This window comes from Melanotaenia boesemani, chromosome 8 (genome assembly GCF_017639745.1).
Source record: "Melanotaenia boesemani isolate fMelBoe1 chromosome 8, fMelBoe1.pri, whole genome shotgun sequence".
NCBI lineage: Eukaryota > Metazoa > Chordata > Actinopteri > Atheriniformes > Melanotaeniidae > Melanotaenia > Melanotaenia boesemani.
In genome coordinates, this window is record NC_055689.1 from 14,395,567 (window position 1) to 14,418,698 (window position 23,132).

The 23,132-nt window shown below is 39.4% G+C and overlaps 1 protein-coding gene across 1 annotated transcript in view; it reads right to left on the bottom strand.

Annotated features, from left to right (window-relative positions):
* The window catches only part of dnah9l (dynein, axonemal, heavy polypeptide 9 like), a 41,151-nt gene extending 25,902 nt beyond the window's left edge, over nucleotides 1–15,249 (bottom strand). Inside the window, exons 1-12 of the mRNA XM_041992301.1 lie at nucleotides 14,604–15,249; nucleotides 6,213–6,400; nucleotides 5,591–5,734; nucleotides 5,083–5,273; nucleotides 3,274–3,469; nucleotides 2,606–2,705; nucleotides 2,101–2,312; nucleotides 1,777–2,010; nucleotides 1,382–1,549; nucleotides 753–869; nucleotides 442–579; nucleotides 94–218 (exon numbers count right to left, since the gene is read on the bottom strand). Coding sequence (XP_041848235.1) covers nucleotides 94–218; nucleotides 442–579; nucleotides 753–869; nucleotides 1,382–1,549; nucleotides 1,777–2,010; nucleotides 2,101–2,312; nucleotides 2,606–2,705; nucleotides 3,274–3,469; nucleotides 5,083–5,273; nucleotides 5,591–5,734; nucleotides 6,213–6,400; nucleotides 14,604–15,249 — 2,459 coding nt within the window. The remainder of the gene's footprint in view (nucleotides 1–93; nucleotides 219–441; nucleotides 580–752; nucleotides 870–1,381; nucleotides 1,550–1,776; nucleotides 2,011–2,100; nucleotides 2,313–2,605; nucleotides 2,706–3,273; nucleotides 3,470–5,082; nucleotides 5,274–5,590; nucleotides 5,735–6,212; nucleotides 6,401–14,603) is intronic.
* Nucleotides 15,250–23,132: the final 7,883 nt, after the last annotated feature.

The following is a 23,132-nucleotide window of genomic DNA, read 5'->3' on the forward strand; positions in this document are numbered from 1 at the left end:
ATTTTAAAGCTGTATTGTAAGATCAGGATCTGGATGTCAGACACCCTACGAAGATATTTTTGTGTGTTCATTCAGAGTAGAGATGATCCATACGCATGGGCCAGCTGGCAGAGGTTGCTCCTGTTGGTAAGAATGCGATTCCGAAGTTCCTGCGACCATTTCAGGTTACCAGCCACCGAAGGCATATTTTTTCCCAGGACTGCACAGTCTGTCTGCAGCTGATACACAAAGTTTTATTAATTTGGCTGAACGCTGTGAAATACTCATTATTTGAACTTAGAACTCTCTCCTGAAAGTCTGAAGCACAAGTATACATCACAATGTTATATGCGACTGCCTTGTTATGGGACAGTTAGGTGTATCCAACTTCAGTAATTACTGCTAAAAATCTATACAGAAATTACTTATTGAGAGGATCATTTTAGTTCATTGTTTTCTTACCCCTTCTCTGTGTTGATCTAGTATAAGCTGACAGTTGTCTATTTCCTGGTTGAACATGGCCAGGAACACATTGTAATTAGGAGAAAACAGCTGATGGATTCTGGGTCTCTCAAGAAGGGTGCCAAAAATCTTCAACAACTTAATTGGACACAATTAAAAAAATAACATCCACATGAAATTTCCAATAAGGACAGTGATTATGTGATGCTAACATGCTGAATTCTGTCCTCTTACACTTTTAAACAACACTGGAAATGTGTATTTATATTACTAAAAACAGCAACAGTGGCGTCATTGCAAAAGAGACATACCTTAAAGGCTGAATTCAGGTTTTTGGAGTGGTGAAAGGCCAAATTGAGGACAGTGCCCAGCCTCTGATCAAAATCTTTGTTCTTCTCCACAAAACACCTGTAGTGACGCACAAATTCCTAAACACAAAAATGCCAATGGGCAGGAAATTAGGGATATTTTCACTTTCACTTGCAATTTAAAAGCTTTTATTCCACCTATATTTTTCTACCATTTTTATTCCATTAACTTTTTTTCTGCGCAGACCTTTGAGTTCTCCCCAGCTCAGTTAATCAGCATTGGCTCTAATAACATACACTTGAGAAAAATATATTATGACACAAATCAATTTTGGATTGAGTTCCTGTTCCGAGTCACATTGAAAGCTGTTGTAAAATAATATTTATAACAAGTAAATTAAATATTGATGCACTGACTAATAATGACTCCAGTCACTGGGTCTTGTGTGTTGCTTAGCAACTGCTGCTTTGCTACCTTTCAATTACTGCACTGCTGAGGAGAAAAACAACATCTAATTGTTATTTTTGATTATTTGGCTGTGTCTGTCAGTGCCCCCTATAAGTCTCTGTAAATTACAACACTTTGGGGATTAATACATAAATAGCACAGTAACATCAAAGACAGATCTTACGTCATTAGTATAGTCCAGGGGGTCATATTTGCTTTCTCTCAGGGTCCGCCAACGATCATGAAACTCCTCGCTCATGCTGAAGACCATCTCACTAAGGATTTTCCCTCTAGATCCGCCCAGTTCAACCTTTTCCAGCTTTAGAAAATCCAGTGCTGTTGCAAACAGTTCCTAAAAAATTAGATGAGAAACATCACTAGTGGACAAATGGGAGGTAGTAATTTTGATATTCATGATGACAGTCTAAAATATTTATGGATATATGAAGATAATTAGTGTTTACTTAAAGCATGTTTAAAGCTACTTAGATTACAACTGTTCTACTGTATTTATTTAGGATAGTCAAATCTAATTTGACATTAAACCAACACACAAAGCTCTGCTTGCTGACCACACACCTCGATCATTAGAAGCCTTTCCATAATGCAATCTGATCGTTTAAAGACAAGTCTTGCTGGAAAGTCCCATAACTTGATATTCTGGCCATTTCTGTAGTAATTAGGTATTTGCCAACGGTAAGTGTGAAACAGCTCCTTGAAGGTGCGCAGAACAGAGATGCTTATCTGTACTCTCTCCATCCCCTCCTCAAGCTCCATCTTAAACAGTTCTTCAGGGATAAGATATGCAAAGGCCTGTATGCAGACACAAAGTCATTATGACAATCACAAGTTTAAAACATTTAATAAGCCCTCTTTTGCCTTTTATTTATGTATAATTTGCACCTTTTCAATGATCAGGTTGCAGAACTCCTGCAGGAGGGTCACCATGCGCTGTGGAGTGCAGTAGTACTGGGAATGACTCCATATGAGGCAAAGTGTGTGAAAAAGTGGAGGCAGGAGAACATCCACTTGTGGAAAACCTCTCTCCTCTAAGCTACTGATCTGTCTCCTTAGGGGGCGTAGATACAGATCTATGTCCTCTGCCTCCAGCACAGCTATAGTAATTATATCCAGAATATATTACATATTAGAAGAATATATTAGATGTTTCACATTAATGCTATACTTGTGCTCTTCTTTTTTTTAAAAAAACAATTATGTAAGAATTAGAATAACTAAGCATAACACTGAAGAAACTGTACTGAGGAGGAATGTTGTGCTAATCACTAACGAATAGTCCATTTCATTGTTGACTAAAACTAATTAAGAAGTTTAGCTGTGATAGACTGGATGACAGAAGGAAGATAGTAATTAATTAGCATATAAATAACAGTTAATGTTAGGCTACCATCATTGACTTTGACACAGACATCCTTAAAAGCAGAGTAGTAACTGCTCTTCACTTTTCTCAGGATCTCCATGATCTGCTCCACTTTGGAACTCTGGATCTGAAAGAAGAAGAAGAAGAAGAAGAAAAAAGAATGCTATATTGAAAAGGAACATATTTATCAATACTTCTGTAACTTTCAACATCAAATGTGTATGTTATAAAGCAAACATTTACAGCAGCTCGGCCAGTTTGGGAAGATAAAAGCCATGTTTTGTATGAGAGTGTGTGTGAGAAAAGTGTGAAGTGCATGAGTTTCTCGAGAGGGTTGAAGGCCTGATGAGGAGAAGCCCACAGAGTCAGCAGCTAATTAGTAAAACTTCCTAAAAACAACAACAAAAAACTAACTTCCTGTTCACCTGTCACATTTGTGGGTCACATGAGAAAAAAGGCAGAGACAATGTGAAACAGAGCAGATGAGATAGAAAAGTGACTTCAATTGCACAAAAAGCAGATGACATGAATATACAAGTTATGTAAACAATATATATGATAAAGATTAAGCTTTTAATGCAAAATCTGTCCTTCCAGAATATCATTACTGACATTATTATCTCAGTACAGCTGCAGCTTCAGTTCACGTTATGAATCACATAAGCAACCTGGCCAACCTCTAATCAGTGTCATACTTGTGACTGGATGCCCAGCAGGTTTTCCTTTTGACTGGCCCAAAACTGGAGCTCCACACTGGGGCCTGGGTGGTCTCCCTGAAGCAGTAATATACCAGAGTCTTTCTTCAGCACATTCCAGATCTGTCCAGACCACTGAACTATCAGAGTTTCTATAGAGTATAACAAGCCACGGTCCAGTGGCCATCCAGTGGGGCTGTGGGGGGGGGACACAGTGAAGCAATCAGTGTGGATGAAAATAGAACATAGAAGCTATGGAACATAAAGTACATGGGCAAACTACAAGCAGGGACATAAAATTCTCAGTAAGTTGTGTCATGACAGTCAATTTGTAAATCTAGTTTATTGGTTTAACATGGCTAACTACTGTAAACTATTTAATCTTATCATGCTTCTGTGATAATCAAAAGCCCAGTTTGCACACCACTCTCGAATAGTGTTGCTTTTGTTACCTTAGCCTAAATCAGAGATTTGTTCATTAGCAAAAGAAACCCAAGATAAATTTCACCATGCTACCACAAACTAATTGCTGTATTTAAAATATTTTGAAGTTCCTCAAAAATTCTAACACATTTGAAGAAACTGAAATATTCAGCAGAAAATATCAAGTGTGCAGCTTAATTAAATTGGAGTAACTCCCGAAGTAAACAAATATGGCGCCTGGAAATGGGGGAAATAGTTACTTGCGGTCAAAAATTGGAACAGCAGTTCTGCCGTCGTCGTCTGGTCAGGAGAACGCAGCACTAATGCAACTCATCCATATAGATTTTCTCCCCAAAAAAGATAACATTTGGAAAATAAGGTGAATATTATCAAAAGACGTCGTGTTTCCTTAAAACATTTTAAGAACTCTGTAGTTAGTGACGTTTTCTTCGTTCTATTCTTTGTTCGAGAAAGTGAAAGGTGTTAGCCAGTAATGTGCAGCTTGCTATTAGCAAAGATGGCTAACGTCTGTTGTGATGTTTCATCTTTTTTTTCTAACTTGCCATAAGTATTAACACCTTTAAATCAAGGAAGGAAATATTCCTATCCTTCCTAGAAAAGTAAAGCTTCAGCCCTGTGAAATTACTCTGCTGCAAGTAAAACTCTGCTGCTTTAAATGGTAAGATTGATAATTTAAACTCATGCAGTGCAGGGTTTCACTGTAGTAATATGGCACTACTTTTAAATTATTTCACATCCAGTAGCAGTGTGTGTGTGTGTGTGTGTGTGTGTGTGTGTGTGTGTGTGTGTGTGTTTGTTTCTTTGGTTTGAAATTATTGATTGACTGATTGATTAGAACGTTTATATGAACATAAATCCCGCCAAAGCAAATTACAACAATCTTTAGATATTATAACATCGTCACAACCACTACCAGTAATAATCCATAATGTTATAGCAACAGTAGTGCTATGTAACAATATTCTGTCTATCAATATCTCCCTATGGAATATGTTTTTATCATCAAACTATGTCAAAAATAATCGCTGTGCTAAAAACAATACAGTATCAGTAATTTATTTAAATATCTTATCAGGTAAAAAGTAATAGGTACTGTGCAATAAACAGATTGATTTTTAGCTGTAGTTTTTTAAATCAAGCTTTGTTGGTAGTTAAAGTCTCTACAATGCAAAAATCATCATATACTGTAAGTTCATATAGTTTGTAGGCTAAAAGATTTTCTTTTTAAGTAACAGTAACAGCTGTTAAATGTACTGCAGTAAAAATAATGCATCACAGAATTGTTATGGAGTAGAATTAGAAATATATGTGTGGGACTTATACACTTATAAATTACATTGCATTACTTCACACCTGCACACTGACCTGAGTATGATATCTTGAGGACATGCCCTCTCCACACACAGCGGTAGGGGCAGCAATGTTCGTCCCTCAGCACAGCCTCTCAGAGTCACCACCTTGCTCCTCAATCTCTCCAAGTGCCGATGGATGTCATCAGAGACCACCCGTGGCCATTCCTCATAAATCAGCCCATTGGATAACACACAAACCAGCACCTATATGGACACGCAAGCTGTTTCCAGGGTAGTTGTGCATAGGTATCCGGAATTAAACACACCCTCTATTCTACTTTTTTTCTGCAAGAGGTAGTTTTTTCATGACCAACATTTTTGCTTGTCATAGTACGGAAAGCACAGATGGTATAAATAATGGCTCAGTTCCATTAGTTATGAAGCTATGGTAGTAACCAACCCCTGCATAATCATGACCTCCCCTAAGAAGAAAGGTCAATTCAAAATGTGTGCCTTTTAAAAAAGCTTAAAACAGTCTATATATCCATCAGTGTCATACACAGGCACACATGCTGTCCAACCTCAGAGATGATGATAGGCAGATGCTCCATTGGATATCCCGGCACTTCTCCCAGTCTGAACTGATGTCTGAAATTTTGGCGGTCGATTCTCTTTTTGTCCTTCTTTAGCACGCACAGTAGTTTGGTCTTCCATGGTGGGGATTGCTTCACAGATGCAAAAACAGTAGGAATGCTTTCAACAGCATTGAAAGCCCCAGAAATAAGTTGCGACTTATTTCAAAGAAATGTGTGCATTAGATGGAGTGTAGACACCAAACCCCTGAGATACACACTCGCCGTGCATACCTGCATATCAGCTGTTTGTCTTGTTTTATAGTTTTACTCACTGTTAATGGTGTAATTGTGTGTGTTTGACTGTGTGTATATATTGGGAATATTTCTGCTAAGTTTTTGATGTATTGTGCTGCCTCAGGGATATTTGTACACACACGTTGCAAACAGAAAACAATAAGAAAATATTCTGTTAAATATTTACTCCAGGCTATTATTATAATTGAATTTGTGTGCAAAATTGACTATAATAGGGGTGAGAAAAAAAAACAACAAAAAAAACGACACCATTAAGAAAGTACTCACTTTGTATCTGACTGTATTTATCATTTTGTGTGTTTGTAATTCTTACTTGAGCATCCCCTGCATGCAATGTCCCTCCTGGTCCCGTAAAGAGCAACAGCCTGTTGGTCCAGATGTGGTCCAGAAAATCCAGTATAATCTTCTGATTCTCTTCTGCACCAATAAAGCGATTCCACTTATCTGTCTTCACTCGCAGCACACAGAAAGCCTGTTCCCGAAGGAAGTCTACTCTTTCATCTGACAAAACCACCCCAGTTTTGAGAGAGGGTTCCTGGGGGACACGAACCCCAGCGCCTACACTGCTCATACCTCCGCTGCTACTTTTCGTGCTTGTGGCCTCAGACATGAAACCCCCTCAGCTGGCGGCAACAAGAGAAATAAAATACTCTTGAGTATGTGTTTAGAGGAATTTGAAACCAGAGAACAAGTTAAAAAGGAGTGAGATAACAGGTACATACTTACCTCTGGAAAGAGCAGATGCTATGAATGAATATTTTGTCAAGCATAACAATAAAAGCCTCTTCCTGCTTTCCAGACTTGGCTTCCTCTCACACCTGGATTCACACCTGGATGGATAAGTGCTCTTGTCACCCTGAAAGGGTGTATGGACTGGCTTCTTTATCCTAAATGGTAGCATCTGTGGAGCCTGTAAAGCCTGCAATCCTATCCAGGTAACCTGAAGCTTCACTGGAGACCTTACAACACCAACCCCTTCAGGACAGGTGACAACATTACATCTGAAATGATTATTACAATGATAAGATTAGAGTTAAAATTCATACTGTAGCTAATGTATCTGTGTTTATTTGTTTGGGAACAGAAGATGAAGGTAATGTTTTCCTGGTGGTCACTTTATTATTTGAATAATACTTCCTTGAAACAGTGGACTGATCCAATAACTAATGCAATGTGAAGCACCACCACAAGGGGGCAGTTTGGTACAGTATCCCTGACAACATCCTTCAACTGTAATCCAAAGTGACCCTAGCCATGACATCCTATTACATATTTTATGCCATTTATGTAAAAACATGGAAAAATGGGACATTTCTGTAACTGTGTTACTTGAAATACCACAGCAGTGATTACCCTTTTAAAGATCCTGCACTTTCTTGAGTTTAACATTAATACATAGACATTATCATTTCCCAATTTAAAATAGAATGACTGGAGGAGCCTGAGCTTTTCAGAGATGTCTGACATTTCAGTGCAAACCTTATATTCATATATTTGATCCATATTGAAGACATGTCCACAAATGTAATATCCATAAAAAGAGATCTTATGAAAACTTAAATGTTAAATGGCAGAGAAAAGCCCATATGCTCAGTATTTCTCCAAGGAGTAGAAATGAAGGTTTTCTTGTTTATACAACCAATGTGTTTTTTGCAGTCATGATTGTTCACTTGCAAATGCTGGATGTAACTGGTGAGAGTGATTTGTTTTAGATTATGTACATTTATATGCATGATACATCTTTAGTATTACTATGAGTGTTCATTATTCATCATCAGTAAACATTTTCACTGTTTGCAGCACTGACCATCCATGGTAGTAATCCATGGCAGTTCTCCAGCAGAAGTAGTCCTTTCTGAAATTTGCAACTCCATGCCTCACTGTGTTAGTAAATGTGTGTGTTTTTGTTTTCTATCTGTGTTAGGAAATCTCTCCTTTCACATTACAGTAATTGTGCTCAGTTCAGATGGAGTAAATGTCTTATTTTGGGAAAGAGGAAAGTTTTTTATGGTATTAATGAATGTGTAATTATTTGCGTGCAAGTGTTTGATTGAATGCATGGATCTTGTGTTTGTATGTCCATCCAGAGCAAACGGCTAGTGAGGGTGTCTCCTGGGTGTCTCCTCATGCTGTATCTAAGCCCATTTGAGCTGGCTGACAGCAGGACCATGACTGCCCATCTTTCTGACCTCATGCCCAATGTCAGCTCTGCTCTGCAGGGATGAAGGGATGGTGGCCAGAAAAAAAGATCTTTAGAGAACAGGGAGGTAAGGGGGGTAGTGTGGGCAAGACCAGCAGGAGAGAGAACTAATGGAGAGTCAAAATTGAGAAAGAGGGTGTATACTGGTGTGGAGAATGACGAGAGGTGGAAAGCTTACTGAATATTAATTAAGTGATGAAGAAGCATAAGAACAGCAAAGTAAAAATGTTCGATTGGTGATAAATACTCAAGTGTATTGCTAAACATTGCTGGGTAATCCACATAGGATGAATAGGCCACATGGAAAAACGTATCTTTAGGCAATTTTTAATCTCTGAGCTATTGACTGGAACTAAAATATCACTGGAGATTTGACATGATCTTCTTCTCCAAGCAAGCAGAGTACCTGCTAAACCTGTTTTTAACCTTTCAGCAATGTAGTTTTACCATGAATCACCTTCTTGATTCTTCTTTTTTCTCCTCTGTGTTTGTATCCTTTGGTCTCTCAATTTGTCGTTGCCATGGCTACATGTTGCTTGACAATCAGGCTGCCGTTGTTGAGTCCTGAACGTCAGCCTGCCACACACTCTGTCTCCCTCCTCAACCACTTCTCTACTTGTGCCCTCATCATCCTTTCACTGTCCTTAGCATGAGGAAATTACACGAGGAAGAGCTTGAGGTCTTTTCATCATTGAGCCACACACATGCAATGATGGCTCTCATCTTCTCAGGCAGTGGGAGTTGCAAACAAGTCAACACTTTGATAACACTCACCACAGCTTTTCTCAATTTGTCTTGCAGTCTCAGTGGAAAAGGACAGATTCATGTATTCCAGAGGCAGCTGGAATCAGGAGGTAGAGGAGTGAATGGAAAAGGGAGGATGGTAAAAGAAAATTGCCATGCACTGTTGCAGGCATGTACAAAGCTCCCCCCCCCACTACTGGCTGACTACCCATGAAGCCCCACCATGGCTGGCACTTCCAATGTATGTGCTGTGTGTGTCCAGGTGGTGCTGACCAGCCGTTCCTCCCAGGGTAAATGAAGTAAATGGAGCGATTACAGTAATGACCGACGCATACATCTGTCTACTACCTTGCATTGCTGCCAGCTCTTTTGGACACACAACCACAAAAGCACCAGTGTGATCCATGGAGTTGGCTAGAGCAAGCAAACCACATAACGATGTGCATTTCTCAGATAAATTTAAGCGTACAGTTTTGTGATTTTTATTGTATAGCAGGGACACTTAAGTCATTACATAAACAGCCAGTTTGGATAAAAACTGATCGCTTTTATCGAGGTTACTTTGCTTAATCCCCATAAGCTACTAGATATAACCTTTACTTACTATTCCTGTTTTCTCCCTTTATTCCTGTTTAACTCTGCAACTTCCCTTCTTCCTCTTTTTTTTTTTTTTTTTCTTCTTCCATCAACCCAATATAACTCGCTTGAAAAACCAGCCTCTCTCCTGTCCTTCTTCTTTCCTGTTATGCTGTCTTTGGTGTTTTTTCTCAAACATGAAGTGAGTCCAGCGAGGGGGTTCAATTTGAATGAGCCTGCAGGTGGAGGTGGTTTCTTTGTAGATGGAGGAAAGGCAGAGTGTCATCAGCAAGCTCTTTCTTATCAGGCTGTTTCTTTGTTCTGCAAAGGTCTTTCTCCCTGTCTGGACTCAGTGATATTTGAGAGGCAGGTCCATGTACATAGGAAGGGGTTAGAGTGCATGGCCAGTCACCCAGAATGTGTGTGTGTGTGTGTGTGTATTTAAGTCCTGTGTTGACTTTCCCTAGAGTGTAAGCACATGTATTTGTGCTTTCCGGTTGAGGAGACCCCAGCATACAGTGTTCAGGAACGCTGATTCATTGCTGACCACTTCCAAAACAGTGTTCATTCGTACAATGCAGTGAAAGAGAACACCCTTATTTCGCTGGCAAAGTACTGCAGTGTCCCCTCTAAATGTGCAGATACAGTATTTTTGGTTTAAAAAAAAAAACACGCAGCATTGTTCTGTGCTGTGGCAGACGCTGGTAGTTTCCTCTTACAGCAAGTTCACCTGTGCATGCTCTCAGGAGACTTATTAAGCTTTGCTGAGACAAAGAGATGCAGTGGAATTTAAAGTTGGGTTTTTTATTGGTTTCAGGCTATTCTCGGGTCCTGCAGATGGGGCTATTTCTCCATCAGGCTCTATGGATACTTCCCTAGATATACTGATAGTCAATGTTTCGTCCTCTTGCTGCTTCTGTATGTCCACGTAAAAGGATGAATTATGTTTGCTTCTTGTCAATAGTTTAATTGAATATTACATAAATCCACTGGAGGTATATAATAGACATAGACGTGTTGTACACTAGTACAATAGAAGCATATTTGCACAAACCTTTGCTTAGAAACCAAGTGTACCTATGGTTTTTGACACAAATAAGTTTGTATTGATTTAGCATCACCTGCTCACCTCAGAGATATTAAGACCATAAAACAATAAAAGAGGAAATAAAAAATGCACTTGGGAACACCTCTGAACAAATACAAAATTACATATTTTGACCCTCATTTTTAGTGGTGGGAATGCTTTTAAGAGCAGAAAGAAGATTGTAGGGAAAAAGAGAGAATAAGAGAGACATTTTCCACTTTTTATTCTACTCATGTTTAAAAAAATGGGGCTCTTGGGCAGAGTTGTCCTGCTTTCAAGACATTTACCTTCCTTTATATGCTCTCATATTGTGTGATTAGATGAAGAGTACCACATTTTGCCCTATAGCTTTTTCCTGCTCAGTGGTTTAGCCAAATGAAGTGAAAGGAAAAAAGATGAAGTGTTTCTGTGGTTCTATAAAAAATATGGAAGAGACTAAAACAGAATTTACTGAATGACCGGCACCTGCCTGTCAAATTCCCAGTCTGATTAGCTGCCACAGTGCTTGACTATTACATGTGAAGATGTGCAAATGACAAAATACATAGAGGAAATCACAGACTGAGGTTTTACCTCTTTTGAATATAATGGTAGGGCATGAAGTCTAACTGTTGGACATTTTAGTTTTATATATTTACAAGAGGAACAGGGACCAGTATTGCAGCACTGTCCTTGCACTTGTTCTTTCTTTAATTGTTTTTGTGATGAAAGCTTGCAACTTTGCACTGAAATGCTTTGGGAAACTGAGTAATTATTAGCTGAATTAGTGCCAGAGGCATGGTTGGCTTGATAGAAGATCAAGGTCTCACAAGTTATGTTGTACATTTTGATTTTACTTGTAATGAATCACACAGAGGGAATTCTTCTAACCACAGAACAAATACTGCTCAACTAGTGGGAGATGCTATTTCTGGACTTAACTGATTTTAGCCACTACTTAATTAGTCCATTAGCTATTTGGTCCAATTGGAAATATCTCAATAACTATGAGGTGGATAGATATAGAATTTGGACAAATCTAAAATGGCATATTCATTAATTTATTCTCCTTTGCACTTATGACGTTACCCTTCTGACTGATATATATGTTTTTTTTTGGGTGCATAAGTGTGTGTTCCTTTACTTTTCATCTGGTGCCATCATCAAGTCAAACCACACCACAGACAGACCTCTATTTTGAGTTTAATATGAAGTTATTGTTTAAGTGAGTTAAAGTGAGAATTATTAGTGCTGCTGTTTTGAAAGATGGAAATTGAGATGATGCATAAAAACACACGCACTGACAAACAAACAAACAGATTAGTCATTGATCAGGGTTAAGCCTTGATCTCTGTGTGAGAGCATGCCATGGTCGATCGATAACTTTAATTCATCCTTGAGTGTGTGTTTGCACGATTCTGTCAGCCACGTCTCTCCAACCAGCGCATTCGTCGACCAGTGTGCACACCCGCGATCACAGAGTCAAATTCTGTCTTTTCAAGCCCTCACGGAATTAAACGCACAAACGCAGCAACCTGATTAGGTGAGCCACGGGGGTTAGGCCTAATGACAAACAAACTCAGCGTGTGCAAAAACATTTCAGCTCCACAGATGAAATATAGATTTTCCCCTGTCCCCAAAGCTGATGGGTTTTGGTGAGGGCATGTGTGTGAGTGTTTGTATGTGTGTGTGTATGCTTGTGTGTGTAATCTTGTTCTTCACATTGTGTTATATGGCAAGGGTTGCCACAAGTGAAAAGCATGTAAGTGATTGGACACTGCTTTGTTAGTGTTAAAGACCTTTTCTCCAGGGAAACAGTGGGTTAATAACATCTCTCTCTCTCTCTCTCTCTCTCTCTCTGTCTCTGTCTCTGTGTGTGTGTGTGTGTGTGTTAGTTTAATAGATTTATGGGAGTGCCATCTTGCCCAATGAGAAATACATTGGGTTTGCTATTACTGGTGGCATGTCATTTAAGATGATTCAAAAATGCCTCATAAGTTTGTCTCCTCAATTCTTGGCAGACACAGATTAGATCACATAATGTTATCCAGTAATTTTAAAAGGAAAAAAAAATCACTTTGATAAGACTTCAAACATATTATATGCTGCTTAGAACAAAACAGAAAATATTCTACTCAGCAGGCACTCACATAACTGGGACCTTTGAAATTCTCTCAAGGGAGCATTCCTTCTTTGACATCTTTTTGTTTTATTTGGTGTTTGTTTAACTGGATCCACTAAAAAGGGCTGAGAACTCTGCAAAGAGGACATTGGTGTTGACTTGCTTGAGGCACTGTAGGATAGGAGCTTACTGATGAAACGGTCTTTTTCTATTAACAGCAGGCGTTCAGTTTAAGGGTCCCACAACCTTCACTGCTGCTGCTGCTGTTGTCTTATTGGTGCAATGTTATTTTTTTATATTCTCTACTGGTGCAATACATTTTTAAAATTTTTGCTACTGTTACCATTTACATTGTGTACATTTTTACTGGTGCAATACATTTTTTTAATTTCACTTACATTTTTAATACTTTATAAGTTTATTGTTTTTGTACTTTAAATATTTTATATTCTTTTGTATATAGAGCATCTCTTAGCACTTTTTTATGTCCTTTCCTTTCTTTTTTAAATGATTGACTGCACTTAACAAGGACATATTTCACAATCTTGTACACAGTATAATGACAGTAAATGGCATTCTGATTCTGAAAACTTGGATTGAGGATAACTGCTTGTCCTCCATCTCACCACTGCGTGACTGGTGCCAGATATCAAAAAGCACACTGTGCCTATTTTTCTTATTCTGCCCCTTAAAAGTTGGAATTTGATAAAAAAAAATATTTGACTGGTACTCCAAGGCTTAAAAGGGATTTTTTCACCCAAAAGGTGAACTCATTATCTTTGGCACTTCAGTATCCACTTCACACCTTGCCATTACCACACAAATGTCTTTGACTCAGTGTTGATCATAAGCCAACCATTTTTTTAAAAATTTCTGATTACTCCAATCTAGGGTCAGAAAGTGGCTGGAATCTATCCTAGTTGCTATTGGATAAGAGGCAGGGTACACCATGAATGGGTCACTGGTCTCTTAGGCTGACTTCTAGGCTCAATTTTGAATAACCTAGCTTGTCTATTCATTGATTATATGAGAAAACTGGAGAGAACCCAGCTATGCAGGTACACCTTGCAAACATTACATAACAAGGCCCCAGCTGATGTTCAAACTGGGAAACTTTCTACAAGGCAAAAGTGTTCAGCACAACATAAACATACAATATGATCTTTGCTAAGAGACTTATTTTATGTGAATGAAAGTTTCACCTCTTCCATATGTTTAATTATGTTGTTGCTGACCTAGTTTTAGATTCAAGATTCAAAGTGTTTATTGTCATTCGCCCAGTAAGGAAACAAGTTTCCCTGAACAAGGAAATTCTTACTTTGCCGTCCAGTAATAAAAGATTATAAATAGAAGAAAAGCATAAAAAAATAGATAGAAGATAAAGATAACATAAAAAAGATAAAAAAAAAAAAAAACTCTTGAGTAAATATTTTATGTACATAAATGTGCACCGTGCTACATAAACAATGAATGATTAGCTGGGCAAATAAAACTGTCTTGCGGTAGAAGGTAAGATGCTGTTCCTATCAGCTGTTAAGGAATCTGATGGCCGAGGGAAAGAAAGTGTTTCTGAGTCTAGTTGTCTGCATTTCAGACACCTGTATCTCCTGCCTGAGCGGAGGAGAGTGAACAGTCTATGTTGGGGGTGGGTGGGGTCTTTGATGATGGAGGCAGCTCTCCTGTGGGCTCTGTGCTGGTAGATGCTCTGCAGAGAGGGCAGCGGAGTCCTGATGATCTTGGACGCAGTCTTCACTCTCTGCAGGCGTTTGTGGTCCGTGACAGTAGAGCTGCTGTACCACGAGGTGATGCAGCTGGTCAGGATGGACTCAACAACATAGCTGTAAAAGTTTCTGAGGATATTTGGTGACATGCTGAACTTCCTCAGCCTCCTCAGGAAGTACAGCTGCTGCTGAGCTCTCTTCACCAGCTGTGTGGTGTTGAGTGTCCAGGTGAGGTCCTCGCTGATGTGGACCGCCAGATATTTAAAGCTGCTTACCCTCTCCACTTCCAGCTCGCGGATAAGCAGTGGCTGACAAGGGTTCCTCTTCTTCATCATGTCCGCTATCATCTCCTTGGTCTTGTCCGTATTGAGGGTGAGGTTTGTCCTCACACCATGTCACCAGAGAGGCCACCTCCCTGCAGTAGGCTGCTTCGTCCCTGCCAGTGTTGCGTCCTATCACAGCTGTGTCTTCCGCAAACTTCAGGATGGTGTTGTCCTTGTGGGAGGCCACACAGTCATGGGTGAACAAGGCGTAGAGGATGGGACTAAGGACACACCCCTGTGATGTCCCAGTGTTAATGATGATGCTGGCTGAAGTCCTAATGCTGATCCTGACAGACTGAGGCCTGCCTGTCAGGAAGTCCTGGAGCCAGTCACAGAGGATTGGGTGTAGTTCCAGGGAAAAGAGTTTGTGGGTGACCTTGTGGGGGATGACTGTATTGAATGCCGACCTGTAGGCAATAAGGAGCATCTTGATGTAGGAGTCTTTATTCTCCAGGTATGAGAGGGAGATGTGCAGGGCTGCAGCAATAGTGTCTGAGGTGGACTTGTTGGACCGGTGGGCATACTGCATGGGGTCTGGCGCGTCTGCTAGGCAGCTCTGAATTTGAGTCAGCAGCACTACTCTCTCGAAGCACTTCATAATGCTTGGAGTGAGTGCTACTGGCCTGTAGTCATTCAGACAGCTGGGGGGCTCTTTTTGGGAAAGGGGCCAATGGTAGTGGTCTTAAAGTAAGATGGAAAAAATCTGATGTCAGAAGCTGCCATGGAAGGCGCTAACCATGACCCATCAGGAGCAATTTGGGGTTTGGTGTCTTGCTCAGGGACACCTCGACATGAGCTCGACAGGCTGAAGCAACCCTGAGGCTACAAGACAACCACTCTACCCACCGAGCCTTGCCACTGCAAATTGTTGGTGATCGCTGGGATCGAACCGTGCACAATTAACTAGTGCAACCTTAAAAAAATGATCATTTTCATGCTTTGTCAACTCCTTAAGCCGATTCTTGAAGTAAGTTTATACCCTGGAACTTCATGTTAAAACTCAGTGATTTACACCTAAAATAAGCCTACAAAAATGGTTTTAGTTTCCATGACCAACTTTCATGTTCCTTGCAACTGCACCAGGGTTCACGTATTTTGTATCGCACTTGTTTTAGTTGTTTTAATGCTTAAGGTTGACAATGACATTGAAAGGCGCAACCCTTTTGAATGACAGGGGAGTATCTTAGCTGCAATCTCATGGATGTGTATCATGCTCTTGGTTCTTAGTTACCTTTGAGTGTCTTAATAACACTTTAAAACCTGAGATAGTGTTGACTAATTTTCCATCACAATTTTATTATATGATAGCTTCAGTAAATTAAATAAGCTATTTTTCTCCATCATATGTATAGTATGTCTAGTTAAATATACTGTTGCAACAATATAAAGCAGAATCTTTTTTTTCCCTTCTGAAGCAATGACTTTATCATGTCTTCTATGCTGTTTCATACCAATTTCATGCTGTCTAAAATTCATCAGATAACTTTTCAACTACCCAAAGGATTATATCATCAAAAGCATGGCTGTTTTGCAATCAGAGAGATTAAAATGAGTCATAACTTTAATTATAATCCATAATTGGTTTTTTGTAGTCTGTCAGGTTTCTTTAATGATGGAAACCTTTTTTTTTTTTTTTTTTTAGAAACTAACTCTTCTGACTATTCTAAATGTTTCAATATAATTGCTGTCAGGTGTGTAATGTCTTGTTGCCATGTTGTGAGTTTGTATTTGGACATGCTTAGCTCACCCTGGGTTAAACTAAATGGCTGTCTGGCACAGGCATCCTTTGATTATCTTTATTCATCCCACCCACTGTTTCTCAGAACACACACACTCATACACATACACACGCGTCCTGCTAAAAAGCTAATCTTTTTGTGCTAATGAAAGGTATTGGGTTTCCTAACAGGCTTTTAAAGGAAGGTGATGGATTGAGGGATAGATGGATGGATGGAGGTAGGGTGGAGGGGACATGCGGACAGGAAGAAGTGAGGGAGGTGATGTGTCAATACACACATCAAGCTGATCCCTTTCAGAGTGCCAAGTGTGCACATGCTCTTAATGTATGCAATCATACACATACACCCACTCTTGTCTGTAGCTGCCCATAAATCTCCTGGCACAGCATAAAAGCAAGTCTTTTGGTGCCAATAAGCTTAGAGATGGATTGCAGGAGATGTCTCCACCTTCACCAGTGGTGTGATAAATGCTTGAAAGTGCACTTGTGTGCACTCCCATGTATTATATCAGTGGTGAACTGTGGGTCTGTGCAGATTGGTGAAATACTGTTTGAGTCGCAGAGTGGAATTCATTATGTGACCCTTGGCATCCACAGCTCAGGAAGAAATATATTTGTTTTAGGACAAACCAAACCTGCATACAAAGAAGTTAAAATGTGTTAATTCGTAGACACTTGTTTCACTTTTTTATATTTATTTATAAGATCATTTTGAAAAGAGAAATTATTAAAAAAGGAATTGTTTTAATGAAATAAATGGTCTTATTCTCCTTTTATCCCAATTTACTTCTTTATTTCACCTAATTGCCCATTCTCTGTGAAAGTCAGGGAGTGTCTTTGGGGATCCTGATCTTCTGCTCTCATGCTCTTTCTCTCTTTCTAATAAAGCTGATAATCATTTGTTTCCCAATCACATTAGCATGCCAGTAATGAGAGGGGTAAGTCAACCATTAGAATATGATCCATAATTCATTGTTGACTCCCGTTCATTACCCCAAACTCACTTCGATGAAAGTTTAATAAGTGTGTGAGAGAGAGACTTTGCATCTGTGGTTGTCATCTGGGATACAGAGCAGTGTCAGGCTCTGATGGATTGTTTGTGTTGATGGAAATTTACGCGATGGACTCTGTAATCTACCTTTTTCCATATGCATTACGCAACCTGTGAGTGACGCAACCAACAACTTTAATAGGAAATGTATTCAAGGATGCATTACTGTGCAACTGTTCCAGTGTGTATGTGTCTCTTTCTCTCACTTTTTGTCTCTGTCTCTCTTGTGAGTGGAGCCGACAGCTGTTATCAGTCGCTGACAGAATCCTCCCATCAACCCCCTCCTTCTGCTGTCAATCACTACACATTGTCATCAAGTCACCATTTTAATCCTTTTTTTGTGCTAAGGAGTTGTGTGAGGTAGTGCATAAATGTATGTATGTATGTATGTATGAATGCTTGAGTGAATATTCCTCCTCTCTTCCTGATTAATACATAAGAATTCCCTAAACAGCTTCATTAGGTTCCCTATCCTGCAAAATTACTCCTTCAATAAATAAATAGTTGTTAAAACCAGCCGGAACATCATTAATGTCCAGCTCTGAGCCAGAGGAAAGTCTCTTCAATTTGTGTGTGTGTGTGTGTGTGTCCGTCTTTTGGCAGCCGCCTAATGAGATGCCTATGTTTCCCTCCATTAGTAGTTTATTAGATAGCATGGGTCGCTGTGGTTTGTAAAATTCAGTAAGCTTAATTCAGCCCGTTTGGCGCTACAGGAGCAGAAGGGACTTAAGGGAATATCAAGAGCATGAACAACTGGGATATAACAAGATGTATATTAAGTGGCCGCTGTCGTCATGCCCTTCAGCGAAGCTTTTTGTCATCACAAGTTTTCCAGGTGCTGATGAACATGACTGAACTGTCTGACAAATTGTATTTTTTTAACTGTTTAGTTGCTGCTTGTTAAATGAAAGTGGTTATCATGGTTTCTTTCAAGCTTAACTATATTATTACAGCTTCCCACAAATCACTGTGCAAACCATTTATTTTCAATATTCTGAAAGAAAAACATACTCAGTTTTCATTGATGGAGCTCAGACAATGCATTCACACTCTCACATATGCACACACTGACGTGCACATACACAACTTCATTTATAGCTTGTTGGTAAGTGACAGATAGGCCCATTTTCTCCCCCGTTTATGTAACCTTTTCCGTCTGGTTCCATCAAAGGTCACTCTGTCAGGCCTGATTTACTCTAGGATTATGGTGCTCTCCCCCTCTGTGTTACTACCCCCCTTCTCTGTCTGTTGGTCTCCTTCTAGTTTTAAGCATCTAGTGTGTAACCCAGATCCCAAAATATGTTTGCATGCTGCTTAATCTGTTAACAAAAGCAGAGCGCAATATAAAAATGTTGAAACTCAGAATTTTATTCTTTAAAAAAATGTGACACAACGGACATGTTTTAAAACATGTTGAGGCTAGGGAATTCTTAAAAAGCTGCTAAATGCTAATGTCAAAATAAAAAGAGGTTGAGCATCTTACAGCTAATGAAGCTAATTGGGAAATGGTGATTACATGATTGGGCTTAAAGTGAACATCTCAGATGAGACTGTCAGAATTAAAATGAAGTCTGTGTAGACAAATATTTAATCAATGTAAGATTAACAGACTTGAGAAGATTTAAAAATTAAACATAAGTGGGAGTTGCATAGTGGTGCAGTGATGATGAACACTGTCCCCTCATTACAAGAATGTTCATTATCCTCATGCATTTGTAGGTTCTGTCCTCCCACAGTCCAAAAGAAATGCATGTTTGGTTCATTTTGGTTGTTTGTCTCATTTTTCTTTGTGTTGGCCCTGTGATGGACTGCCACCCTGTCCAGGGTGTACCTTAGGCAACCCACTGCAGACCGTTGGATAGATGGATTTAGATAATCTACAGAAATCAGGACAAGGCCAGAAGCCAGTGTTGAATAGCTGTGATCTTTGGGCCCCCAGGTAGCAGTTGATTAAAAACACACTGCTGTTGTGATACTCACTGTATAGGTTCAGGAAGAAACCACTGTAAACCACTGTCAGTGAGCACAGTTCATATTTGCATCCACAAATCCAAGTTTAAACTACCTAAGCTAGACAAAACATAAATGGAATCAGTCTCTTCTGAACCCAAGGTAAAGTGAAAAAACTATCCTGAGGTCTCACCCATCAAAATTTAATGTTCTGTTAGGAATTCTCTGGGCCTCGAGAGAAAAAGAAGCATTGTTCAGTGCTCACAGTTTAACAGCCAAAATGTATTGGGCTGCATTCATGGATACATTGAATGTATTAGCAAATTTCTCTAAACACAATCGCAAACCGCGCTCTGCATGTGTTACAACAGCATGGTTCAGCAGTGAAATGTGAATCTGGGTGCCAAACTGATCTGGAGTCCAGAACAAACGTTTCACAAGAAGTGAGATACCATAAAAGATTTGAGGCATTTTAAAACAAAACATGTAACAGAGGCAGCATTTTAGCAGGAATTTCTATATATACAGTAATGAGAGAAACAGTTTCAGCTTGAAAAGTACAGCAGTGTCTCCTCTCATGTTCAAACCATGTTTCATATACAGCTGAATGAAAAGACACGCCACCTTACTTCAATTGTAAAGCATAACATTGTTGTTACAGCAGTCTTTGTCTGTCAGGGTGTGTCTTTTTTCTTTATTTTGTGTTAGCTTTCTCTTTCCCCCCTTTTCCTCTTCTCAACAGTTCTTTGTTATTGTCGCATTTTTTTATTTTCTTTCTCTCTTCTTCCATGTGCATCTTAATTTTGGAAGGAGATTCAGACTTTCTGTCAACACCTAAATCCACAGGAAGAGTGATGGGTATAAAGCTGCGCTGGAAAGAGCAGACGACAAACATTAGAGGCAGGATTTCAAACCAAGCTCATTCTTTGATGTAATAGTTGCATTCAAGAAGTTTAGACTGGGTTGACAAATGCCACCGGGACACAAAACCACAGCTAACACTCGACTGTGTTGCTAATGAGAAGAAAAAGGTCAGAAAAGCGGAAAGCTTACTCAAACGCAACAATTTCTGCTACACATTATGTCATCATGTCAAGGAATACACAAGGAATAATGTGGGTATTCGGTTCTGCATAAGCGAATGTTGTATTTATTGTGGAGAATATTTATGTAATCTTTTCTTTTCTGTAACAGTCTAAAGCTGCAGTATTGTAACCTTGAATGTTGTTGTTATGAGTTGGAGAGTGAGCATCATCACGATTATCCTGAGAAAACCGAAGAGAAGGTTTTAGAAATAAATAATTCCTATTAGTGTCAGTCAACCAAGAGATGAACAAAAGATACTCAGGTATTATTACTGCAGGAAAGAGAGATGTCTGAGATAAGTTATGAAATGACTAGTGAGACTGTGTGTTAGAGTGGAACGTGAATGAGCCATGCTTTTGTTTTCCATTGACAAAGCTATAACAGTATATCTGTTCTAAGTGACGAGCGGAAAATGCAAAAACCTCATCTTGTGTTGATGGAGTGCTGTTTGCACTCTGGGAGAATGGAGAGAAGTTAGATGGACTAGATGGAGGACAGGCATAAATTTAGCATCATTCATCCTTTAGAGCCTTTGTGTCTCCATTGCAATGCCTTCTCTGAAGTCATGCCCCTTTGCATCTCATCTGCATCCACTCATGTCCCATTTGTCTCTTCACTCCCCTCTCAGTTTGCTGGCATTGTGCATCCTTGGATTTTCTTCCTATTACCTCATTTCATCATATTTCCCCCTCTTGCTCTTTCTCTGCCTCCTCCTGGTGTTTTGCTGTCCAGTGTGGGATTATTCCAAGGTGTGATTGAAGCCTGCTAATTAACCAAGTGCCTCATTCACTCTATTAATGTGCTTTTGTGAGGGGAAACACATTTTTTTATGTCAGCAGTATTGCATTAAAGTGCTCTCCCTCAGCTTTATTGGGAAACTGGTGTTCAATTTGCATATCGATTCATTACTTGGATCTTTACACACCAAGTCTGCTGCTTTTGTTTATAGCTTATTTTAACATTTACTGTTGGCAGTTTCTTTTGTGACTGTGGCGGGTGCTGCCAGTCTACGGGTGTGGGTGTGCATGCTGTAGTGTGATTGTGTGGAAAACTGTCAGGAGCTAAGTGCCTTGAAGTTCATCGTGCTGTGTGGCGTTTGAAAAGAACAATAAGCGAGTATTAGACCCTGTTGTTAAGGCTTGCTGAGAACAAACAAAAGCAACAATGGAGCACTTGTTGAGTCTTTTCCTCAGTTAAAGCTTCAGCACAGAGCTGCATAAAATTACTCCTCCTTTTTCTGCACATTTCTCATTTTGGTACGTGTTGGAATATTGCAGGATCATGTTCTATTTATCTGTTATTTGAGAGCATTTCCGTGTTTTAGTCATGTGTGCATGTACAGGTGTTCTGGTTTTAACCCCAGTTGTTCATTAAAAGAGGATGCATGTGACATTTAAAAAGAGCTCAACTACTTAGCAAGCAGCTGTACTCACAAGCCCTCCCTGCCCATGAATCATTATCCCCTGTGGGTTGAAGTAAGTCTGTGAAAAAGCGATATAGCAAAAATGCTATATTGCACCATTTTGACGTGATACTTTTACTCCTAATCAATGAGACTGTTTATTATGAGATGTGTCCCATAAATAACTATCAATGCTACTGCTCATTAAAACTGTTATTGCTGCAAGCATTTCTTGTCAGAATGCTGCCTTTGCCAAAGCAATCCATTGAGGCAGCAAAGGACAATCTGTCTTTCTATGCTTCACACTGGTCTCCTGGGATTTTCTGCAATGAGCATATTGTCCTAAAATGCAAATGCTGTGGATATTTCATTGTAGAAAATGTGATGGAAACACATTTTTCCCCTCCTTGGAAGTATTAAATGAAGAACATACATCTATAAAACCCGATGCAGTGTGACATTGAGATACTGCTAGGCAGCCATGTCTCCAGAAATTACACTTCTACACAACTAAATTGTTTTCCTAATTACATCTGGGTGCAGCGTAATCCCTAGCTGGGTTATGTTCAAAGGTGTTTGACGTTTTCTTAAAGTGAATGAAACATGACTTTTTGGACTGAGTCATTGAAATCACAGGAGGGTTTGGGTTGGTTGGTGGGATGGAGGCTGAGGCACAGACTCAGAGTTCTGTTTCTGATTTGGTTCAGGTTACATTTAGTTCAGCAAAGTATATAAATAAACATATGGTCTCTCAAGTCACCAGTGGTTTTGTGTGTGAGACTATATTCAGGGAAATTTGGGCATTTGGACTTACAGGATATATGAACGTATGATGTGGTTAATATAGGTTAATATATGGTTCATTTATTGATACTCTCACATTTATGCTTCCTGCAATGGTCTTTTTTTTGTTGTTGAAACTGTGTACATTCCCCTGCTTTCCTAATATAGAAGGGCTTTGGTATGCAGTGTGATTTTCTAAACTTAGAACTGAGCTGGTTGTATCTTAAGACAGATTTTCCAGCTTTCTACAGGCCACAATGCCCATTTCATGCAGTAATTTATTATCTGTTTTTGGAGTGAGAAAGGAAGTGGACTTTATTTTTCTGGAGCTCCCTTGTACCATTTTGCATGCTGCTGCTTCTGTCACTTTTCATGTCAACTTGGGATCGTCCGAAATTAAGACATTGGTTTGAGACAGCAAACACACAAAAACAAGGTTCTGCTTTATTAGCACAAAACAGAGTAGTGCAG